We start from the raw sequence: 18,412 nt of genomic DNA, 5'->3' as shown, positions 1-18,412 counted from the left end.
CGGGCAAGGCCGGCGCTGTCAGCCACTGCGGGCAAGGCCCACACAGGGGAGCGGCACCGCGGGTTTCCCCCGGGCGCCCCGCGGCGGCCTCCGCTCCCGGAGCCGGCGGGCTCCCTGCGCCCGCGGAGGGAGCCGGCCCCGTCCGCCTCCCCGGCCCGAGCGGCGGGGCCCCGGGGCCGGGCCCGTCCCGTCCCGTCCCGCCGCGGGCGCCCGCGCCCCTCAGCGCCCCGCCCGTTCTCTCCCCGCCAGCCTCGCGCGCCTTAAAGGCGCCGCCTCCTTCCCGGGGCTGCGATCGCCCCGTTGGAGCCGCGGCGCCCTGCGCTGCCCCTTTAAGGTTACCGCGGCGACGGCTCTGGCTGAGAGCGAGGCGCATTGACGTCACGGCGGGCGGTGATTGGCCGGGCCGGTTGGTTTCCGGTGGGAGCCGCCACCGCTGCTGTCGCCGAGGCCGCGGCCGGGCCGGGAGGGGCGGGGGGCGGTGAGGGCCCGGTGGAGCCGCCCGCGCCAGGTGAGCGGCGGTGCCCGGCCCGGCGGAGCGGCCTCCGGGGCGGCGGGGCGGGGAGGCGAGGCCGGCCGGCCGGGTGGGCGGGAAGGGCAGGGCGCGGAGCGGGAGGCCTGCGGCCTTGGGGGCGGGGGCCGGCCCTGCTGAGGGGAGCGGCCCCGAGCCGGCAGCCCCCGGGCCCGCCGGGGGCGAGGGGCAGGGTCCCCTTCCCTGCCCCGGCTGGAGGCCCCGTGTTCCAGGGGGGGAGAGAGGCCACGCTGCGTGAGGCCCCCGCGGGCTCGTCGGGCCCCGGGCGTCGCCTGCAGGCGCTGGGCACGGAGGCGCTGGGACGCCAGAAGAATCCCCCGGCCCGACGTAGGGCTGGGGCTTTGTGCCCCCCGCCTCGGCAGCGCCGCGTCGGTGCTGTCGCCGTGGGGCCGCCCGCCCGCCCGCAGCGCTGGGCCGTGGCGGCGGCGCCTCCGAGGAGCGGCGAGCAGCCCCGGCCCTGCGGTGAGGCGGCCCTTGGCTCGGTGGGGCAGCCCCGGGGCGGTTCGCGGCGGTCGGAGTGCAGCCGTGCGTTAGGGGACTCTGGAAAACTTCGGGTTTGCCGTATGCGGAAAAAATACTTTGTAAAATGCTGGAGGCTTCATTATTTCTTTGGTATTTTCTGCACTGGTCTTGCTGTTCTCATGAGCAGCCGTGGCCCGTGTCCGCTGTTTTTCAGCAGTGTGGTGCTTTTTCCATAGATTGTGATTTGCAGCCTGTCACGGAGCCACCGAGTTTCTCTGGGGCTGTTAATTAGTGCTGACCTTCACCGTGCGAGCTGTCGAAACAAAAGAAGTAACTGGAGAACTTTAAGGTGCTTTTTCAGTCCATGCAAAGTCCGTACTTGGTGTTTAGGCAACACACAATACATCTGTCTGTGCGTACTTATGCAGGGATTGACTGTGACAAGAATGAAACCTGTTTGAAGTGTTAGCAATTTTGTATTAACTCTGCTCCTGTAATCTCCAGTAGCATAATTCAAAGGGGCACAGTCTTATATTACCTATGTGGTCTACGTTTCTCAATTTGCTGCCTCAGTAGGATAAAACACGTACTATGACTGCACTGCTTGGCTTTTCGGTGACTTGTTGTTTCTCAAAATTATTTTGTCTGAATCCATTTTTTCCCTTTCAAAAGCTGATCCTGGGATCAATACATCTTGCTGCATATTCATAAGCTGTTGCCACTCTCCCTGTGCCAGGTAACTTTCTTTATATTTCATAAAAAATGCCCTGAGAAATTTTTTCCTACTTCTTTAGCTGTTTCAGTGTGAATTGCTTTATGACAAAAATGACATTAAATGTTTATATATACATATATGTAAAAATATATTTTAAACCAGTTCTATAACCTGAAAGGGGGGGGGGGGGAACCTGCTTAAGGAGATTTTTGAAAGTGTTGCTGCTGACACTATGATTTTAAAATCTATTGAAAACCTGGCATCATAACAGATGTTATTGAAGATGTACTCTTGGTTATTTACAGTTGAAGAAATATTTTTGGGATTGCAGTGTATCCACAGAGATAGTTATGAAGCATGGACCAGTTTAAACTGGAGAGTAGTTTTTTAGGAGAAATGCCTCTGATTCCATAATTTCTGTTAGTGGAGTCTACCTTGGCATTTGGCGAACTGGCTTTGGCTTCAGCCTTAACAAGTTTCACTTCCTAATACTTTTCATACATGCCTCTCAGATTCCCAGCTTCCACCCACCTGCTCTCCTGGTCATCATCCCCATGACCCCATACAGACCATACGGCTCTGTTTATGAAGTCAGCCTCTAATCCTATGAAACACTAGGTTTAATCAGCAGAAAGTTTAGGTGGAAACTTCCCTGACTTTGAGGGCTCACAGGGCTTGAGTTGTTGAAGCTTTTCCAGCTCAATCAAATGCTTTTACTTTTGTGCCTGTGGCTATAGAGCACCCAGATTTTTTATTTCTTTCCAGGTGCTAAATAAGTTCATGGCTTTTTCTTTCATGGTTTAGCTTAGTTACTAGTCTTACAGACAAAGGTAGTTTTATGCTGTGATATCAATAAGATGATAATGCAGTGTAAAGTGCCTGACTGTACTGGGCAGCAGCATCTTTGTTTCCACTAGTTATTTAACCTTCTCTTTCTCTTACCTTCAGCCATGGCAGCTTCTAGCAGCAGCAGCAGTGAGGAGGAACGTAGTCTTCGGGAATGTGAACTTTACGTCCAAAAACACAACATCCAGCAACTTCTGAAGGATTGCATTGTACAATTATGCACAGTGAGACCTGAAAGACCCATGGGATTCCTCAGAGAATACTTTGAAAGATTGGAGAAGGTAAAAATACATAGCGGGAGGGAAGGAGAGTGGAACAAGCTGAATTTACATCATCTCTTCGTGATTTAGAGGCTGAGCTTCAGATTTGACCAGTGTTCGTATTGGCTGTTTGAAATTGGAACTGATGCTTTTGGAAGACAAATCCTATTTTCCAGTAGTTTATGCCAGTTGATCACAGTGTAAAAGCACCTCTGTCATAACAAAGCGCATAGGGCAGAACATAACCTGATAAGGAGACTTAGCCAGCTGGGATGCAGGTGTAATCCCCATCTAATGCTTACTCATAGAAGCTAATAGATACATACGCGATCGTGTCTGTAGTTAGATGATAACCATGGCGTTTGACCTTGGTTAGACACTGGTGATAGGCATTTGGTTGCTTATATTGAGACAAATGGCTTACAATAATTTGGGTACAGCACAGAAGTAGGAGGCCAATGGTAGTTTATCCAGACCTAGCTGAAGTCAAACTGAAGTATTTGCAGTCCAGATTTCTAGGAGAGCCAGCCTGTTTCTGCCTTCTCTTGGGAGTTCAGTGTTGGTGTTTTGCTTTGTTGTCCCTCTTGCCTTTGTCCTCAAGGTCTCGTTGGTGTCTTTGTTGTTGTTGGAAGCATTCTGGGATCTTGGGAATGGAAAGCATTTTGTCATTTCAGTGGTCATATTTGAAACAGTGATTTCATATTCTTTTGAACTGTTCATTTTAGATATTGGGATCTAAGCAGATAAGAAAAGAAGCTGCTATGAAAATGGGAGGTTTTAAAGGCTGATGCAGAGGAAGGGTTAGGTACAACTACTCTATTCAGAATACACCATTAGTAAATAATGTAGCTGTGACCTTCTACAGCAGTCATTTGCAGGTGCTGCTTTCAGTACTTGTATGGGAGGTATATCTTTTTTTATTCTAGCTAGTTACTAATTGCTGATGTAAAGAAAAAAGAAATAAACACTAGAGATCGTAAGTGTGTATAGTGGAAATTATCTTTTAATGAAGTGTTCAAGGTAGATACTAGAAAATGACCAAATGCTGCCAGCTAACCTCCTATACTCACAATGTATTTGAGGAACATTTTGCATATTAAATGAACAAGAACTCTATAATATGTCTGACTTGCTTTTTTTTTTTTTTTTTGGTGTGGTTGCATCTTGAGTACATTCTCTTTCAGAGAGAATACCAGTAACAAGCCACATCGTAATCAGGTTCTTAAAAATCCATTGTCCCTCTCTGTTACCGTGCCTCCTTCCTCACCTTGGATTCTTGCGTTTCTAAGTACAGAGAGATTGATAATTTTTAAAATATCACCAGAAGTGTTGATATACAAGACTTCACAAAGTAAACTGCATTACGGCACTTAGAATAAATTGTAAACCAATCCATACATAGGGATATAAAATAGGAATATTTGGGTGCTTTTGTGTAGTGGACTTACAGTCAACATGCAGTATTTAAGAATAAAAGAAACAATCTGTTTTTAGCAAGACAAGTCTAGCTCTGAACTTAATCACGTGTATTCTGGAGTTGAATAACTCTTGATGATTTTATTCTGGTGCAAATAGGCTCTCTATGTACTCTGTCAGCCTATAAGGAAGCTGAAAATAAAACTGCTTAGGTAATGCTTTTTCCCCTTAAATTACTCTTACGATTTTGGTCAGGGTCTCTTAGGAGTTGTATTGGCGTGGGTTATATATGCCCAGTAGTGCAGCTATAGCTAAAAGTGAAACTAGCATTTTTCTTCTTGCCTTCTTGAATTTAAAAATTGCTACAGCTTTCTCTAAGTCATTTCACTATTGAGTCTAATGGATTGGTCTTAGTTTAACCAGGTAACGCAGTACCTGAATAGCTATCGAGTAACAGAACAGTGAACATCCTGTGCTACATTAGCAGACTCCTCTGACATCCGTGTCTGGAAAGCACAAATGCTAAGTACTATTATTAAGCAGATCTAACCCGGTACTTAGCTCTGGTAGAGCAAAAATGTTTGAAACAGAATCTGCTTCACCTTCCAGAAGTAATGTCTGTTACATCTTTAATAAAGCAGAGCAACTTTTCAGTATGCTTTCTGAATCTGTTCATCTGTTAGACTGGATGAAATTGAAGTTGAGATACGGTATTTTTTTTAAGACTGAATTTTGAAGGAACACCATTTAAAACTGAAGCGAGGTTACTATTTTCTCTCTAGTTATCCTGACAAGTCATCTCTTCCACAGTGCGCGCACACAGAGCTGATTCACTGTCATGTTATTAAAATATATTGAAGGCATTTAAACACGCTTTTGAATTTATGTTCAGAAACATTAAAATTACTGCCTCTGAGGTCGTCGTAGCTATTATAGGAATTCAGATGTCCTCTTCTGAGTTATGAAAGCTGTTACATGAATCTAATTACTACACATTGATTGTATAAATGTTTTTATTTTATCTGTGTTTGGTGTACTAAGGCGTCTGTTCTCCTTGCTGTGCAAACATGTCTGGTAACACCAATGCATATTAAAAGCTAATAGGTATCCAGTGCTGTGCTTGGCTGTGTAATGTAGTTTGAGCTATGGAAATTGAATGTAGAGATCATTATTACAGGCTGCCAGATGAATCTTGGATATTGGACATGGCTGTCCGCTGGAATAGGTGCATGTTTGAAATATTGTGTGTAATGCAGTTATGTGCATATTAGGCTTTATAGAAAGCTGGAATTATGAAGTGTGATTGACATCGAGTCGCTGTACCTGTTCCCCACCACCTGCCCTGCTTCCAAAATACCTGAATATTTTCCCATTTCCTAAGTGTTTCTTTTGCAAAACATGGTAGCTAAGAAGGATATACTCTGCAGTTGTGAATTTATGGCAGAGCTTTTAACACTGTGATTTTAGCTTCTGAGTCTTTTTTTTAAATATTTGGAGAGCTGATATAAATTAAATACAAATTAACCAGCAGAAGTTGAGACCGCTTCTGGTGCGATGACAGTGACTAGATGCTGGACTATACAGCGTAAAACATAATTTTGAAATTGTGAAGGTCGTCTTCAGGAGCTGATAGTCTTAAAATATGAGTATGTGAAGTCTCATCTCTTTAATCTTACTTGTAATAATTTAAATGGAATTAATAACTATTTCTTACTTGTCAGGATAAATAATATTTACAATTAGTGGTCACTGACACTGAAAACTCCTTGAACTGCTCCATCAGATCCTGGAAGACCAGGATCAACACTTGGATGTAATATATAGGCTAACTTTATTACTAAACCTTTTTAAAATCCAGATATTGGTTATTTTGATCAGTACAGAGGAAAATGAATGCCTTTGTCCATTATGTGTTTAATTTGAGGAGCTTCTAAACCTGAACAGATACATTTTGTCACTCATAAACACTGGCTAGATTGTAAGGTAACTGAGAATAACAACTGCCACTCTTTCTTCAGGGCCTAGTCTCATTTTTCTCTGATCTGGTGGTATAATACACATGGTTTAGTATCAGAAATGGTGTAAAATGTATTTTAAAAAGATGAATACAGGAAAAGCTACTGGTTTGAAAACAATGGGATTTTAGCACGTTACTTCACTTCATGGCACAGCGTTGTCCTGCGATGTGTAATGTGAATATATAGAGATTTGTCTCATTTGGGGGTAATCTTCCTCTTGATAAGTGTGTATGTAAGCTGTTTAGAATAGGCAGTACATTTTAAGTTAATGTCTTATCTTACCCACCTGTAACTGGTTTCTGTGTCCATGCCCTACCTTATCATGCTTCTTTTTACTATAGTGATGTTAAATCTCAGGTCAGGCAGAAGTTACCAGTTGTACTTTTTCTATCAGTGCAGTTTCCTTCTTCCTTGAGTGGGCCATTACCTTGACGAGTCTCTTGTTGAACAGCGTTTTGATACACAGCTCCCTTGTTAAATGCTGCTGAAGTGCTTCTATCTCTGAAAGTTACAGCGTCTCAGTATTTTATATGATACTGGAAAAATACAGGAGCTGGTATTAACTTATTTAAACAGTGTCAAGTTTTTTTAATGGGTTAAGTATTCTGTGTATGAATGAACCGTATGTTTCTGTGGTTGGTGGTGTTGCCCGCTTTGTAGAGAGGCAGTTTAAACCGAACACTTACTACTGCTCAAGCTATTTTTAACATCATCTCAGTTGAGACTTGTTTCTCTAAAATCAGAAGATAGGAACGAGGTTTTAAATATGCTTTGCCTCCATCGTTTGGAAATGTAGCACTATTTCATCAATGGGCAAAAGGCAGGAAGTGAAATGTAATTCGATGGATCAGTGCTTGCTCTTTGGTTATCTGAGAGGTGTAAAATGTAAACTCACTGTAATGGTTATCTGATGTCTCTTTCCTCAAAGTGGTGTTGTTATACATAGCCTCTGCGCACCTCCGGAGCGGAGCGTGGCAGCCAAGCAGCAAGCTGTCCAGCTGGGCAGGGGACGGCTTGATCAAGGACACTGGGACAAACCCAGGTTTTAAAAGTGCCGGGAGCCCTCAGAGAACAGATGACTCCTTGTTCTTTTAAGGCATGTCACAAAACCCTGTTTCCTTGACATTGGGAGAGAGTCTGAGCTGTTACAATGCAAATGCTTTGGCTCCAAGATTGGCTTTTTTGTTTTGTTTTTAATCTGATTTTAGTTGATTAAGGTGAATCTTGTGGTACATAGAAGAATCAAATTTCTGTGTGTCAAATTAGACTTCATTTTATTGTAAGTACTCTAGTCTTCTATAATATCACTGCAACAGAGCACAACAGGTAACTGAGAGAAATAAGGAAAATGTGTAACATTGTGCAAAGTTGACAAATCTGTGGTTTGCAGAAAAAAAGCTACTGTTGGGCCTCTAGCATCCTTCCTCCAGCTCTTGTAAGCAGTGTTCATATTTCTTTCTCCTAAAATAACTGTTGGTTATTGAGTATCGAGTTGGTCCATGACTTGACCTTGTTTCAAAAGCTTCTCATGTAACGTGGATTTCTGAGGAATTGCTCTTCTGTCTTTCAAATCAAAAAAGGCTTAACACCTCGCAGCTGAGGGAAAGAACTGCTGGGTTTACAGTTGGGAAAATGTCTTTAGCATTTGCAGAATTTCTTCGTTGCCTGTTAAATATACTAGCAGAAAGTAGAATCAGCTTGTTTGTACCTCTTAATTTATTAAGCTATTAATCTAACTTATTAAAATAAACACCATTGTGATATGAATGTTATGAATGAAAGGCATATCTACCATCTGTTTTGAAAGGTCTTTGATCTTGGTTGCTCTAGCCTCCTGTTTGCCTTAATGTGGGAGTAACAGTACACAGGAAGCTCCCTTGCATTGGCAGACTAAATTGGAATATAATATGTAATGGCTTTTTGGCTTCACTGGGTTATGTGACACAAACGTGTCTTCCTTCTTGTTTAGGAGGAAACAAAACAGTTGTTGAATCAACAGAAGTCTGGTTCACGCTCAGACTCACGGGAGGATGAAATCTCTCCTCCTCCTCCTATGAACCCTGTGGTTAAGGGTCGAAGAAGGCGTGGGGCCATCAGTGCAGAAGTCTATACAGAAGAGGATGCTGCATCTTACGTTAGAAAGGTGCTCTAACTCTTAAACATTGCTAAAAATTGCTTCTACAATCCAAGAGTTTACCTAAGACCACCTTCTATCCAGTGTATTAAATAACACAGCTCCGGTAGCCTGTTAAGTCTTGTGATAACTGTAAAAACAGACCTGTGTGTATAGGTGTTTAATTGGAGGTTGGAATAAACTGTTGTGCAGTTAAACCATGTATGTATAACATAGACCTGTTCCCTTTGAAGTAATCTATAATATATAAACATAAGTGTGTGTATATATATATATAAACAAAGTGTGTATATATATATAAATATATATAAACAAAGTGCTTCCAGTTATTTGGCAGCTGCAACAACATTACGTTTAGCCTAGTGGCAGAGCAGACTTGCTGCTATTCATAGGAGAATACAGGGGGAACAGATACTTGTACTCTTGCAAAAAAACTTACAAACTTAGCATGGAATTATGCTTTTACAGTTGCATAAATACAAGATTTTACTGACCTTCTGCATAAACTGGCTGTAAACATTGACTATATTTGGTTTTAGATCTATAGTGCTTGCAAGAAACTGGAAAAACTCAGTCCATGTTTTGTAGCAATTGAATAATTGATTTACCCGGGGGAATGCAGAAATTTTTCTTCAAAAAGTTAATCAGTTATTTTCTCTGATTATATCCTAGGTTATTCCAAAAGATTATAAGACTATGGCTGCTTTGGCAAAAGCTATTGAGAAGAATGTGCTGTTTGCCCATCTTGATGATAATGAAAGAAGGTAGGAATAAACCTTTGTAGTCTTATAGAAAGTTTCTTAAAGTGCAGACTTCAGAAGAGCCAAATGTGTCATAACGTACAAAGCTGCACAGCCTCTTTACAACAGTCTGTGTAACCATAAAGAGGCTGTAGGAAAAGTATTGACGGGTTGGAAGTACGGATGTATGAATGTGTGCATGGCAGTTGTCTAGGCATTTGTCTAATTTTGGTATCCTTTTCTTCAGTGACATCTTTGATGCAATGTTCCCTGTCACTTACATTGCAGGAGAGACTGTCATACAGCAAGGCAAGTGACAATATTTACATTGATGAGTAAGTTGGGGATGGTGAGCAGGCTCTGGCCTAGTGCTCTTGCTAGTTTTGGGTTGTTTTTTGTTTTTGTGTTTTTTTTTTTAAATAAAAACATTGTCTGGATGCATGGACCCTTTCTTGTTATGTTACCTGAAGCACAGTTCATACTGAAGTGAGGAGCAGAGCAATTGTAGGAAGATGTGGCTTCATTGCATGTGTTATCTATTGGAAAGACTGTCATTTGATGGCTCTGTAGAACATATTACAGCAGCTTATGGATCCGGTACGCCTTTCCAGTAATCCTGGAAATGCTGCTGATCTCCCACGTACCAGTAGATGTCCTCTTTCGCAGGACTGAGAGGAGTGTGAAATCAGCAAAATGTGAAATTTCACCCTGTAACCTGTGCAAAATTTGTCTCTGCCAACCTTATTAGATTCTAAACATCAAAGTTGGCAGAGATGCCAGGTCTGCAAAACATGAATGTTTGCATAGCTTTACTCTTTTCAGCGTGTATTCAATTTTTTTTTTTTCTTCTTTAGGTGATGAAGGTGATAACTTCTATGTTGTTGATCAAGGAGAAATGGATGTAAGCATTAGTGGTAGTCTGTTAATGATATGTTCATTCCCTAGCAGAGGAATAGTCTGGTATTTGTAGGCCTCTTCTACAGGTCCTTCCTTTAGCAGCTTTTCTCATCATACGTTCTTACTTGTAGAAGCTTATTTTGCTTTGGAGCCTCTCTGCTCCTTAACGGCTCTGTCTGGCTGCCCAGACCGTGAGTTGTGTTGAGTTTCAAAATGAATGATTTGGACACCAACACAATACTGATCCTTTACAAGTGTGGGGTGGAGTCTAGTTGAGGTGTGGGACAGGCTTTAGGAATGATCAGGTTTTTAGCTTTCCGGTCCAACTAATCCATAGCTTTCTCCGACAGAGACTTTGTTGAGATTTTATTTCCTGTCAAAATGTCGCGGGAGTCTGTGTGTAGTCTCTGTGCATGTGATGTAGAAGAGAGTCCCTTTGTCAATGAGAGTAAAAATTGTGGCTGGGTCTGGGGTCAGCTGTGAAATGTTGATGAAACTCTGAAATGGTCAACTCTGATTGTACAGACGTGAGAATTTCCCATTATAGTAAAGGAAATACGGGGTGGCAGGAGCTTCATGTTGTCTCTGACCAGCTGACAAGACACCGTGGGCTTGGCTTATCACCGTGTACTGCCTTTCAGGTTTATGTGAACAGCGAGTGGGCAACCAGCGTTGGTGAGGGTGGAAGCTTCGGAGAACTTGCCCTTATATATGGAACTCCCCGCGCTGCGACTGTCAAAGCGAAGACAAATGTGAAGTTGTGGGGCATTGACAGAGATAGCTATAGAAGGATCCTGATGGCAAGTATTTTTCTAGCTTATGTGGCTTATGCTATTGACTTAAGTAGCTGTGTGCTAACCTAGGATTATGCTTTTGGTTTTACTATGCACTCAACTTATACTGGTCATTTGACCTTCTATCTGTCCCTGGCCTTTGCTGGAGTTACTTATTCAAAGTCTTGCTGTCTCTTTCGTAATCAGAAAGCTGATCGCTTAGCATACGTCTATCAGGCACGGGGCAAGGGGAAATCTTGCATTAGTGAACAAAACAATACCAATGCAATATTAAGCTGGACTAAAAATGTGATACCTGCTGGTGAACTCGTCAGTTGTTTTGATTCTCCTGTTTAGCTTGCTGTTTGTAAGTAGTGCATGTGAACAGCAGTTGTAACTAACTTGAGCCTATTTGTGAATTTTGGTAAGGTTATACAATAAGAATGCATTTAAGAAACATTAAGGCTGCAGTAAATGCTAAGTACTTTATGAAGGTTGCTGAACTCTGGAATATTACTGAAATAATGAAATTTGAAAACACTTAATCTTGCGAGTTTGGGATCTGTGAAACAGGATGTGGTATGTCCGGTTAAATATATTTTTGCCTTAATTTTTATTTGAAGCCTCTTGTAAAACATGAAGTAGAAAGAAAACTTACTTTCTGTGTTTGGGTTTTTTGTTTGTTTGTTTTTTTTTGTAGGGGAGTACTTTGAGAAAAAGGAAGATGTATGAGGAATTCCTTAGTAAAGTATCTATATTGGGTAAGTGAGAAGATTTTTGTTCTGAAGTGGAATAAATTGCCATATTGTAATAAAGCTGTTACCCAGCATTATTATGATTACAGGCTATTGTCGTAATCCATTAAAACTGACTGCAAAGCCTGTACTGCTTTTCTGCATCATTCCAAAATAATTCTAATTCAACTCTTGATATCTGATGCACAAATGTAGCCAGAAATAAATTGACCTCTGTATAAGGACAGAGCAAAAAGTATAATTTGTGCCTTGAAAAGATACTCTGTTAATGAACTGTTAACTCTGTAGAATCTCTGGACAAGTGGGAGCGTCTCACGGTAGCTGATGCATTGGAACCGGTACAATTTGAGGATGGGCAAAAGATTGTGGTCCAGGGAGAGCCAGGAGATGAGTTCTTCATTATCTTGGAGGTAAGTAAGGTCAAAATTAAAAGCTCTCAAGCTCAGAACTTTACTTTTTTTTTTTTTAACATGGCTTATTCTGCCCCTAAATAGACACTTGGAGAAAAACGAAATGTAAGAATGTACTTGTAGAGAATTGCTAAAGAAATAAAATCTTGCTGGACATGCAGAAGCTTATATTTAGTTTTGCTATTTGGTACTTCCAGGAAAAAAGTAACAAGTTTCTGGCTGAAACCAGTTTAACTTTTTCAGAAGAGTAGAGACCTGTTCTAGATAGTAATGTCTTGCTAGTGGTATCATTGTCTTCTGTCTGGGGTTTCGTCTTTCTTTTTGCTAGTCATACTGTAATATTCTTAGTGTTACGAGGAAAAACAGGAAGAAAGTGCTGCGAATACATAAATACCCAAGACATTTTATGCTTAGAGAGGAGGGAGGACCAGCTGGTTTTATCTGGTGAACTACGCAAGGACTGTGAAGTGGTTTTTAAAGACTGAGACATCATAACATTTATTTCTGCAAAACAGCTGATTCCTTGTGGAATTCAATGTTTCAAGGGATCTTGGAAATTCCAGTTGTTTAATTGCTGTGATTTATTAAAGGGCACAGCTGCAGTGTTACAGCGTCGATCAGAAAATGAAGAATTTGTTGAAGTGGGCAGACTGGCACCTTCTGATTATTTTGGTGAGTTACGTAGTGACAACTATGATTACGTACGCCACTGTCACCATTTACCTGTGCTGTGTTGATGACTGCTGTGGATGATAGTGATGGGATGGATTTGCTTAATTACTGTTTTTGCTAACTCTTGTGGTTTCACTCCATGTCAGGTGACTATCAGAGTCACTGGGCAGTCCGGTGTGCATGCATGTCATGGAAATGTGATAGTTCCAGAGTACTTTAATTTAGAAGGGGCTCAGTGGTGATTTGGTCTGACCTCCCTACTCTGAGCAGAGCTGACTTTGAAATTGCATCATGTTGCTCAGGGCTGTGTCTAGTTGAGTCTCTTGTGTCTCCAGGGATGGAGATCCCACAACCTTTATGGGCAATTTCTTTCACTGTTTAACCAGCTTTGTTGTGAAGAATATTTTCTTTATGCCTGACAAGAATTTCCTGTTCTGCAACTTGTTGCTTTCTCTCTGCCTTTCACTGTGCAGAGAGCAGTCTAGTTTTGTCTTTATAATTGCTCATTATGTAGCTGAAGACAGCAATAAGATTCCCTCCTTAGCCTTCTTTTCTCCAGGTCAGGCTAACCCAGCTCTTTCAGCATCTCTCTGTGCATCCTGTGCTGCAGTCCCATAACCATCTGGGTGGACTTGCTCTGCTTTGTCAGCATCTTGTACTGGGGATCCCGAAACTGTGGTACTCTGGATGTAGTCCCCTAAGTGCAGATCAGGGTCTTTTCTCCTTCTGTTGAAGGTATTCTTACTCAGCTAAAAGTTACGTGATATATAAGTTGTTTTGGCATGAAAAAGCTTACATGTGCTGGCAAAGAAAAAGCCTAAGATCCTAAATACTTACTTGTGAAGACTTTGAAATAATCTTCACATGGAACTAACCACTTGTCTAGCGCATGTTGATTTGTTTTGGATCACAGATAAGGACTGGATATGTATGCTCACAGAGCATTCTTGGAGTATAATGTAACAGTATATAAGAAGATATTCCTGGTGGCCTTATTTTGGGTTCAGAACAAAAGTGGCTTGCAGTTCTGAAACAAAGCAAGCAACCTGCTCAGAACCTACTATTTAATGTTTTAATACTTCCTCCTCTCAAAAAAAAAAAAAGCCTAACTTTTTTTTTCTCATGTTTAAGGTAGGTCCTCTGTCCTTACTACTCTTTCTAAGCAGTCCTCTTGCTAAAGCCTTCTGGTTGTCTGTTCGGTTTTTCAGCTTTGTAGATGATGTAATCAACAAATACTCTGCTGCAAGGCCTGAAGTGGGATGTACTCAAGAATGTGCTAATAGTACTGGATCTGACCAAAGGTCTGCTTAGCTCAGTATCTAGTACTAGCTTTTTGTTCTATGTATGTCGTTTCAGTCTCTTCTGATGTTTCCCTTGATGTGTACTCTTGAGTTTCCCACTGTTAAACTAAATGTTATCTCTACCATTGTGTTCAGGTGCTGCAGACCTGTCCCCCAGGGGTTTAACTCTCCCTTAGAACCTACTTATTCTTTTGCAAGCCTGTGTTTTGGAGGAGAGTGAGTTCAAGAGTTTTAATTGGGCACAGAGGAAAGTTTTTCGTATTTCTTTTGAACGTCCCTTCTGATAATGCAGGCAGATTTATTCTCTGAGGAGCACTGAGTTTTCCTCAGTCCTGAACATGGAGATAACCAGCCCAACTGCTTAAAAACAAACCCAAAAGTTGATGCTGTGGTTTCTTTCACGCTTGTTGCTAGGAATGTTAGGGGTTGCTGTTATCACCAATGGAAAGAGGTGCTTGTTGAAAACTTCATTTCCAAATATGTTGTTCAGCCGTTGTAGCAGGTATTTGAAACAAATCTTTTGGCATCTTTGTGCATAACTTATGAAATGCGAATCCAATGGGACTTCAAGATACCCATCTTCCACAGCCCCGTGGCAAAGTCACATTCTTGATTCTGGCTAGCTCTGGGTCAAAGGCTTCTGCCTTGTGCGTTAATGTTTTCTACTTCAATACCATGGTCGTCTTGTCCTGAGTTTCCTAGAAATATCAGAACTGAACAGTAGCATACTTTACATATTAGAAAAATAACTCATTGTTCACTAGGAAAATTACATGGTTAGTTGAAACATGACCTTTTCTCAAATAGAACCAATGCTGAAAATTCTTTAGGCCTTCTTCAGAGACTTGAATGTGGACAGGCTTTTTAATTAAAAAAAAAATCGAGTAGTTTTTTGTAGACTGCCTTCACAATTGCTTCTAATGTAACTACATAGATATTTGTTCTGATCAGTGTTAAAACCTGAATTATCTTCTGTTCAATTCCTGCAGCAGTTTGAAATACAACAGGGTAATTTCTTTGGCTCTTTTGCATGTTGATTTTTAACACTGTTCACACTTTCCTGTTGTCCTAGGTGAAATAGCTCTGTTGATGAACCGTCCCCGTGCTGCCACAGTTGTTGCTCGTGGCCTGTTGAAATGTGTAAAGCTTGATCGACCCCGATTTGAACGTGTCCTGGGTCCGTGCTCGGATATTCTCAAGCGAAACATCCAGCAGTACAACAGTTTTGTATCGCTGTCTGTCTGAAACCTTCCTCCCTATCCAAAACATGCTTCACGAATGCAGACTGCTTTATTACCCTTGTGCAGAGCCACATTGCCACTGGCATTTGCAGCTTCCTGTCTGTTTAAAAAAAAAAAAGAAAAAAAAATTGCTTATCATGGCACTATTTTTAATTTAGAGCATATTAGTTCTGTGCTCTCTGTCCCATTAAATTAATAGAAAAAGTCCTATGGAGATGTTTGCTGTTACGGCTTCTCTCTGTGCAACAGTGTCCAACTCAGGCAAATGCAGCCTTGCTTCAGCGAGGGAGAGATCTCCTGGCACCATGCCAATGGCCATAGAGTAAGGAGGTGACAGTAGAGAGGGGAAAAATTTTTTTTTTTAAAGGTGTTTCTCAAGTTGTTGGACAGATTTTTAAGGCTGTGGTCATAATCTGCTGTATTTCTTTACAAACGAGAACTGCCCTTGTAATTGAGCTTCTTGGGGCTTGGGTTTTCTTTTTTTAATTTTCTGGGTACTGTAATCCTGGGTTCAATCGTGAGGCATCAGCTGCTAAGAAAGCCACAGTTGGGATTTTAACAGTATAATTGTTCCTGTGTCTGCTGGTTTAAGATTGCTTAGTTATGTTTTTGTCAAGTGTAAATCGAAGCTTTCAAGGTTAATAGTTCTGGTGAACTACTGCAGTTGTTACTTAATTTGCTGACTTGCCGCAACTGATTTTTTTTCTTGTTCTTTCTTCAGCGATAGATATGCCATTCAAAACTCTTCCTGTTCAAAGTGGCAAGAACCAAATGTTACATTAAATGCCTAACTTTGGTCTCTAGTACGTAGATTGGTTTAAGAATGGTGCAGCTGTCCAGCTGTTAGTAATGCTCAAGTACTTAGATTGGTGTAGAAATTGGAAGCAAACATTTTATTTTTCCTATGACTCTTGCTTGCTTTCTGTTCCTCAGTTGACTTTTTAAAAAATGATCATCAGTTCTGGTGACCCTTTGTTACCAGGGAAAATAAATGTTGAGTATTTATGGCCAGCATCAGTTGCAGGTGGCGAGGTTGCTGGTCTATATAGATGCCATTATTATTCTTGGTAGAGAATGTGAGGCAGGAAAAAGTGAATGTTTTAACCTTCCTGCAACACTCAGTTATTTTAAGTTTTTAAATCAATCAATAATTTTTAAAATAGTTAATTATAAATCTAGTTTAAATACAAAAGGTGCATTCTCTTTCCTTGCTTATGGAATTTACATGACACATATTTCATACTCACTCTTTTTTCCAAGTCCAATATGTTGCGGAGTCTTAAATGTATTTCAGTATTTACCAGCTTTGTGTTCCATTATTCTGTGCGCACCAATACTTCCCAAAAGTTTTTACTGAATTCCACGGTTCAATAATGGTAGGCAATTTTTAAGGTTTCCTTTAAACTGTAATTTATATAAAGTAGCGTAGGTTTGTATTTGGGAGTGACAGCAAGCAGTTTTGCATTTGTTGTGCAACTACTTCTAACGATGGAGCCCTCAGTTTATTTCCTTTCTGAGGTGATATGGATTCAAACTCAACACACTTTCTCCCGGGCATGTAGATAATCAGAAAGAGTCTGCTAATTGATGCAAAGTAATACTGAGGGTATCAAGCCTTTACAAAAGGTTTCAGGGTATTTCTGAACCTGAAATCCCAATAAGGGGATTTAAACACTTGTGGTTTGAGTTCTCTATTCAGAAGATGTTGAGTAGAGGATTTCTGCCAGAGTCCTTAAGGAGTAAGCGAATGCTACCTTTTTTTTTTTTTTTTCTTTTTTGGTAAAACTGTTTTCTTAAGTTTTGACTCTATCCAGGTTTTTTCTTCATATGTGTTTTGTGTTACTTTAAAGCACCAAAAACTGTGTAAACTAGTTAGAGCTCCACAAAAAAATGCACGTTTTTTTTATATAAGGCTTTCTAATCAAGTTTCACTACTGCATCTTTTTAGCTTGCTGTTTACTCCCTTTTGTAGTTTTACCTACAAGATTTTAAGATAAATCAGCTAAGTCTGAGTTAAATATTAATCACAGTTATAGCTTTACCTTTGTGTGCAATTTAAATATGTTTGAAACCACAATTGGCATAGTTTTGCCTTAGCTAACATTCAGGGCTTTAGAAGTAATTTTTTGCTAGTCCACCTTTAGCGAATTTATGAAGTCTATTGCCCTAGAAAGCTATAGTCAACCAGAGGACCATTTTTGTATTGTTACCTGACTATATAAGTCTGATTTACTGTATGTGCTAATATATTATATTATATTCCTTTTGTTATAGATTGTCCTAATGGCAGGTAAAGCAATAAAATGATTTAAATTCTTAAATGCAATCAGTCTTTTTTTTTTTTTTTTTTTTTTCCCCCCATCCCTACATTGTGTTTTCCTTTGGCCTTAGAGGATACATTATTAGTGAGGTGGTTGGAACTAAGCAGCTTCACGGATTAGCTTTGTGTTAACTCTGGAGGCTTGAGTTCAAGCCCTCGCTTACAGCACAGCTGAACCTTCCCCTCCGGAGAGCTCGGTCTCCACAAGCCAACCTGTGCCTGTGACCCGGGAGCTTCTCTGGGGTTCTGGCACTGGGTGCACATCACTGCTTTTGAAGTGAGAAGGTACCTGTGTCCTGCTTGAGTGTCTCTTAGCAACTCTTAAGGTGGTTAATTCCCAGCCCAGCCGCTGTTACTGGAGCTCATAACCTTCTGCAAGTTGTCTGCTCCCATCTATGCATACCCTTAATGAACGTTTGGAACATGTGATGATTAAACGTGAATGAGTTCTGGTGGACAGACAGTGAGAAACAGAAGAGGGGGATTTTCACACTATGATGAAGCAGGAAAAAATTTGAAGAGTGATCACCTGAAGCGGCTCAGACTGGACGTGTTTTGCACCCAGCTCTGAGGAAGCTATCGCCCAACTTTGAAGATATGTTAAAAAGCTACCACGTAAAGGAGAATAAAAATAAGAAAGCAACCTTGCAATCCCTGTTAGTGTACCAGCTATTTAAATACCTGTGGGCTTGTTTCCTTTGTCCTGCCCTCCCTTTCCCCCATCCTCCTGACCAAAAAAAAAAAAGGCTGAAAACTTTTTTTATTACCTAAAATGAAACTTTAAAATTTCCACTTCCGGCATTATAAATTACTTCTAAACTTATCTTCTGTCGCCATGTTCTTCCTGTTCAAGCAGCCAACAGTAACCACTCCGTGATACCGGTCAAATTAATTTTGGGCTTGTCACGTGTGGTAAGCGCACA

At 41.3% G+C, this 18,412-nt stretch overlaps 1 protein-coding gene across 2 annotated transcripts; it reads left to right on the top strand.

Moving 5' to 3' along the window:
* The first annotated feature begins 371 nt into the window (after nucleotides 1-371).
* On the top strand, nucleotides 372-17,490 carry PRKAR1A (protein kinase cAMP-dependent type I regulatory subunit alpha). 2 transcript variants are annotated; one of them, XM_087750758.1, is made up of 13 exons: nucleotides 372-508; nucleotides 1,228-1,340; nucleotides 1,664-1,727; nucleotides 2,655-2,833; nucleotides 8,216-8,389; nucleotides 9,053-9,144; nucleotides 9,368-9,429; nucleotides 9,975-10,021; nucleotides 10,659-10,817; nucleotides 11,491-11,551; nucleotides 11,834-11,955; nucleotides 12,546-12,627; nucleotides 15,001-17,490. In XM_087750758.1, the coding sequence occupies exons 4-13, from the start codon at nucleotides 2,657-2,659 to the stop codon at nucleotides 15,171-15,173; spliced, it is 1,149 nt and encodes a 382-aa protein (XP_087606884.1). In that variant the 5' UTR covers nucleotides 372-508; nucleotides 1,228-1,340; nucleotides 1,664-1,727; nucleotides 2,655-2,656; the 3' UTR covers nucleotides 15,174-17,490. The 2 variants fall into 2 exon arrangements, with proteins under 2 accessions (XP_087606884.1, XP_087606885.1); XM_087750759.1 differs by lacking the exon at nucleotides 1,228-1,340.
* The last annotated feature ends 922 nt before the right edge of the window (nucleotides 17,491-18,412 follow it).

The sequence above is a fragment of the Nipponia nippon genome, unplaced genomic scaffold (genome assembly GCF_047370975.1).
Source record: "Nipponia nippon isolate SJK-2023a ecotype South Korea unplaced genomic scaffold, ASM4737097v1 scaffold_14, whole genome shotgun sequence".
In the NCBI taxonomy this organism is placed as follows: domain Eukaryota; kingdom Metazoa; phylum Chordata; class Aves; order Pelecaniformes; family Threskiornithidae; genus Nipponia; species Nipponia nippon.
Note: the sequence above shows the minus strand (reverse complement) of the source record. Positions and strands in the feature narration are given on the sequence as shown.

Coding starts and splice junctions, on each gene's coding strand:
- PRKAR1A (XM_087750759.1), top strand. CDS start 2,657: ATGGCAGCTTCTAGCAGCAGCAGCAGTGAGGAGGAACGTAGTCTTCGG. Junction 8,390..9,052: donor CTGCATCTTACGTTAGAAAG/GTGCTCTAACTC, acceptor ATTATATCCTAG/GTTATTCCAAAAGATTATAA. Junction 11,956..12,545: donor AGTTCTTCATTATCTTGGAG/GTAAGTAAGGTC, acceptor GATTTATTAAAG/GGCACAGCTGCAGTGTTACA.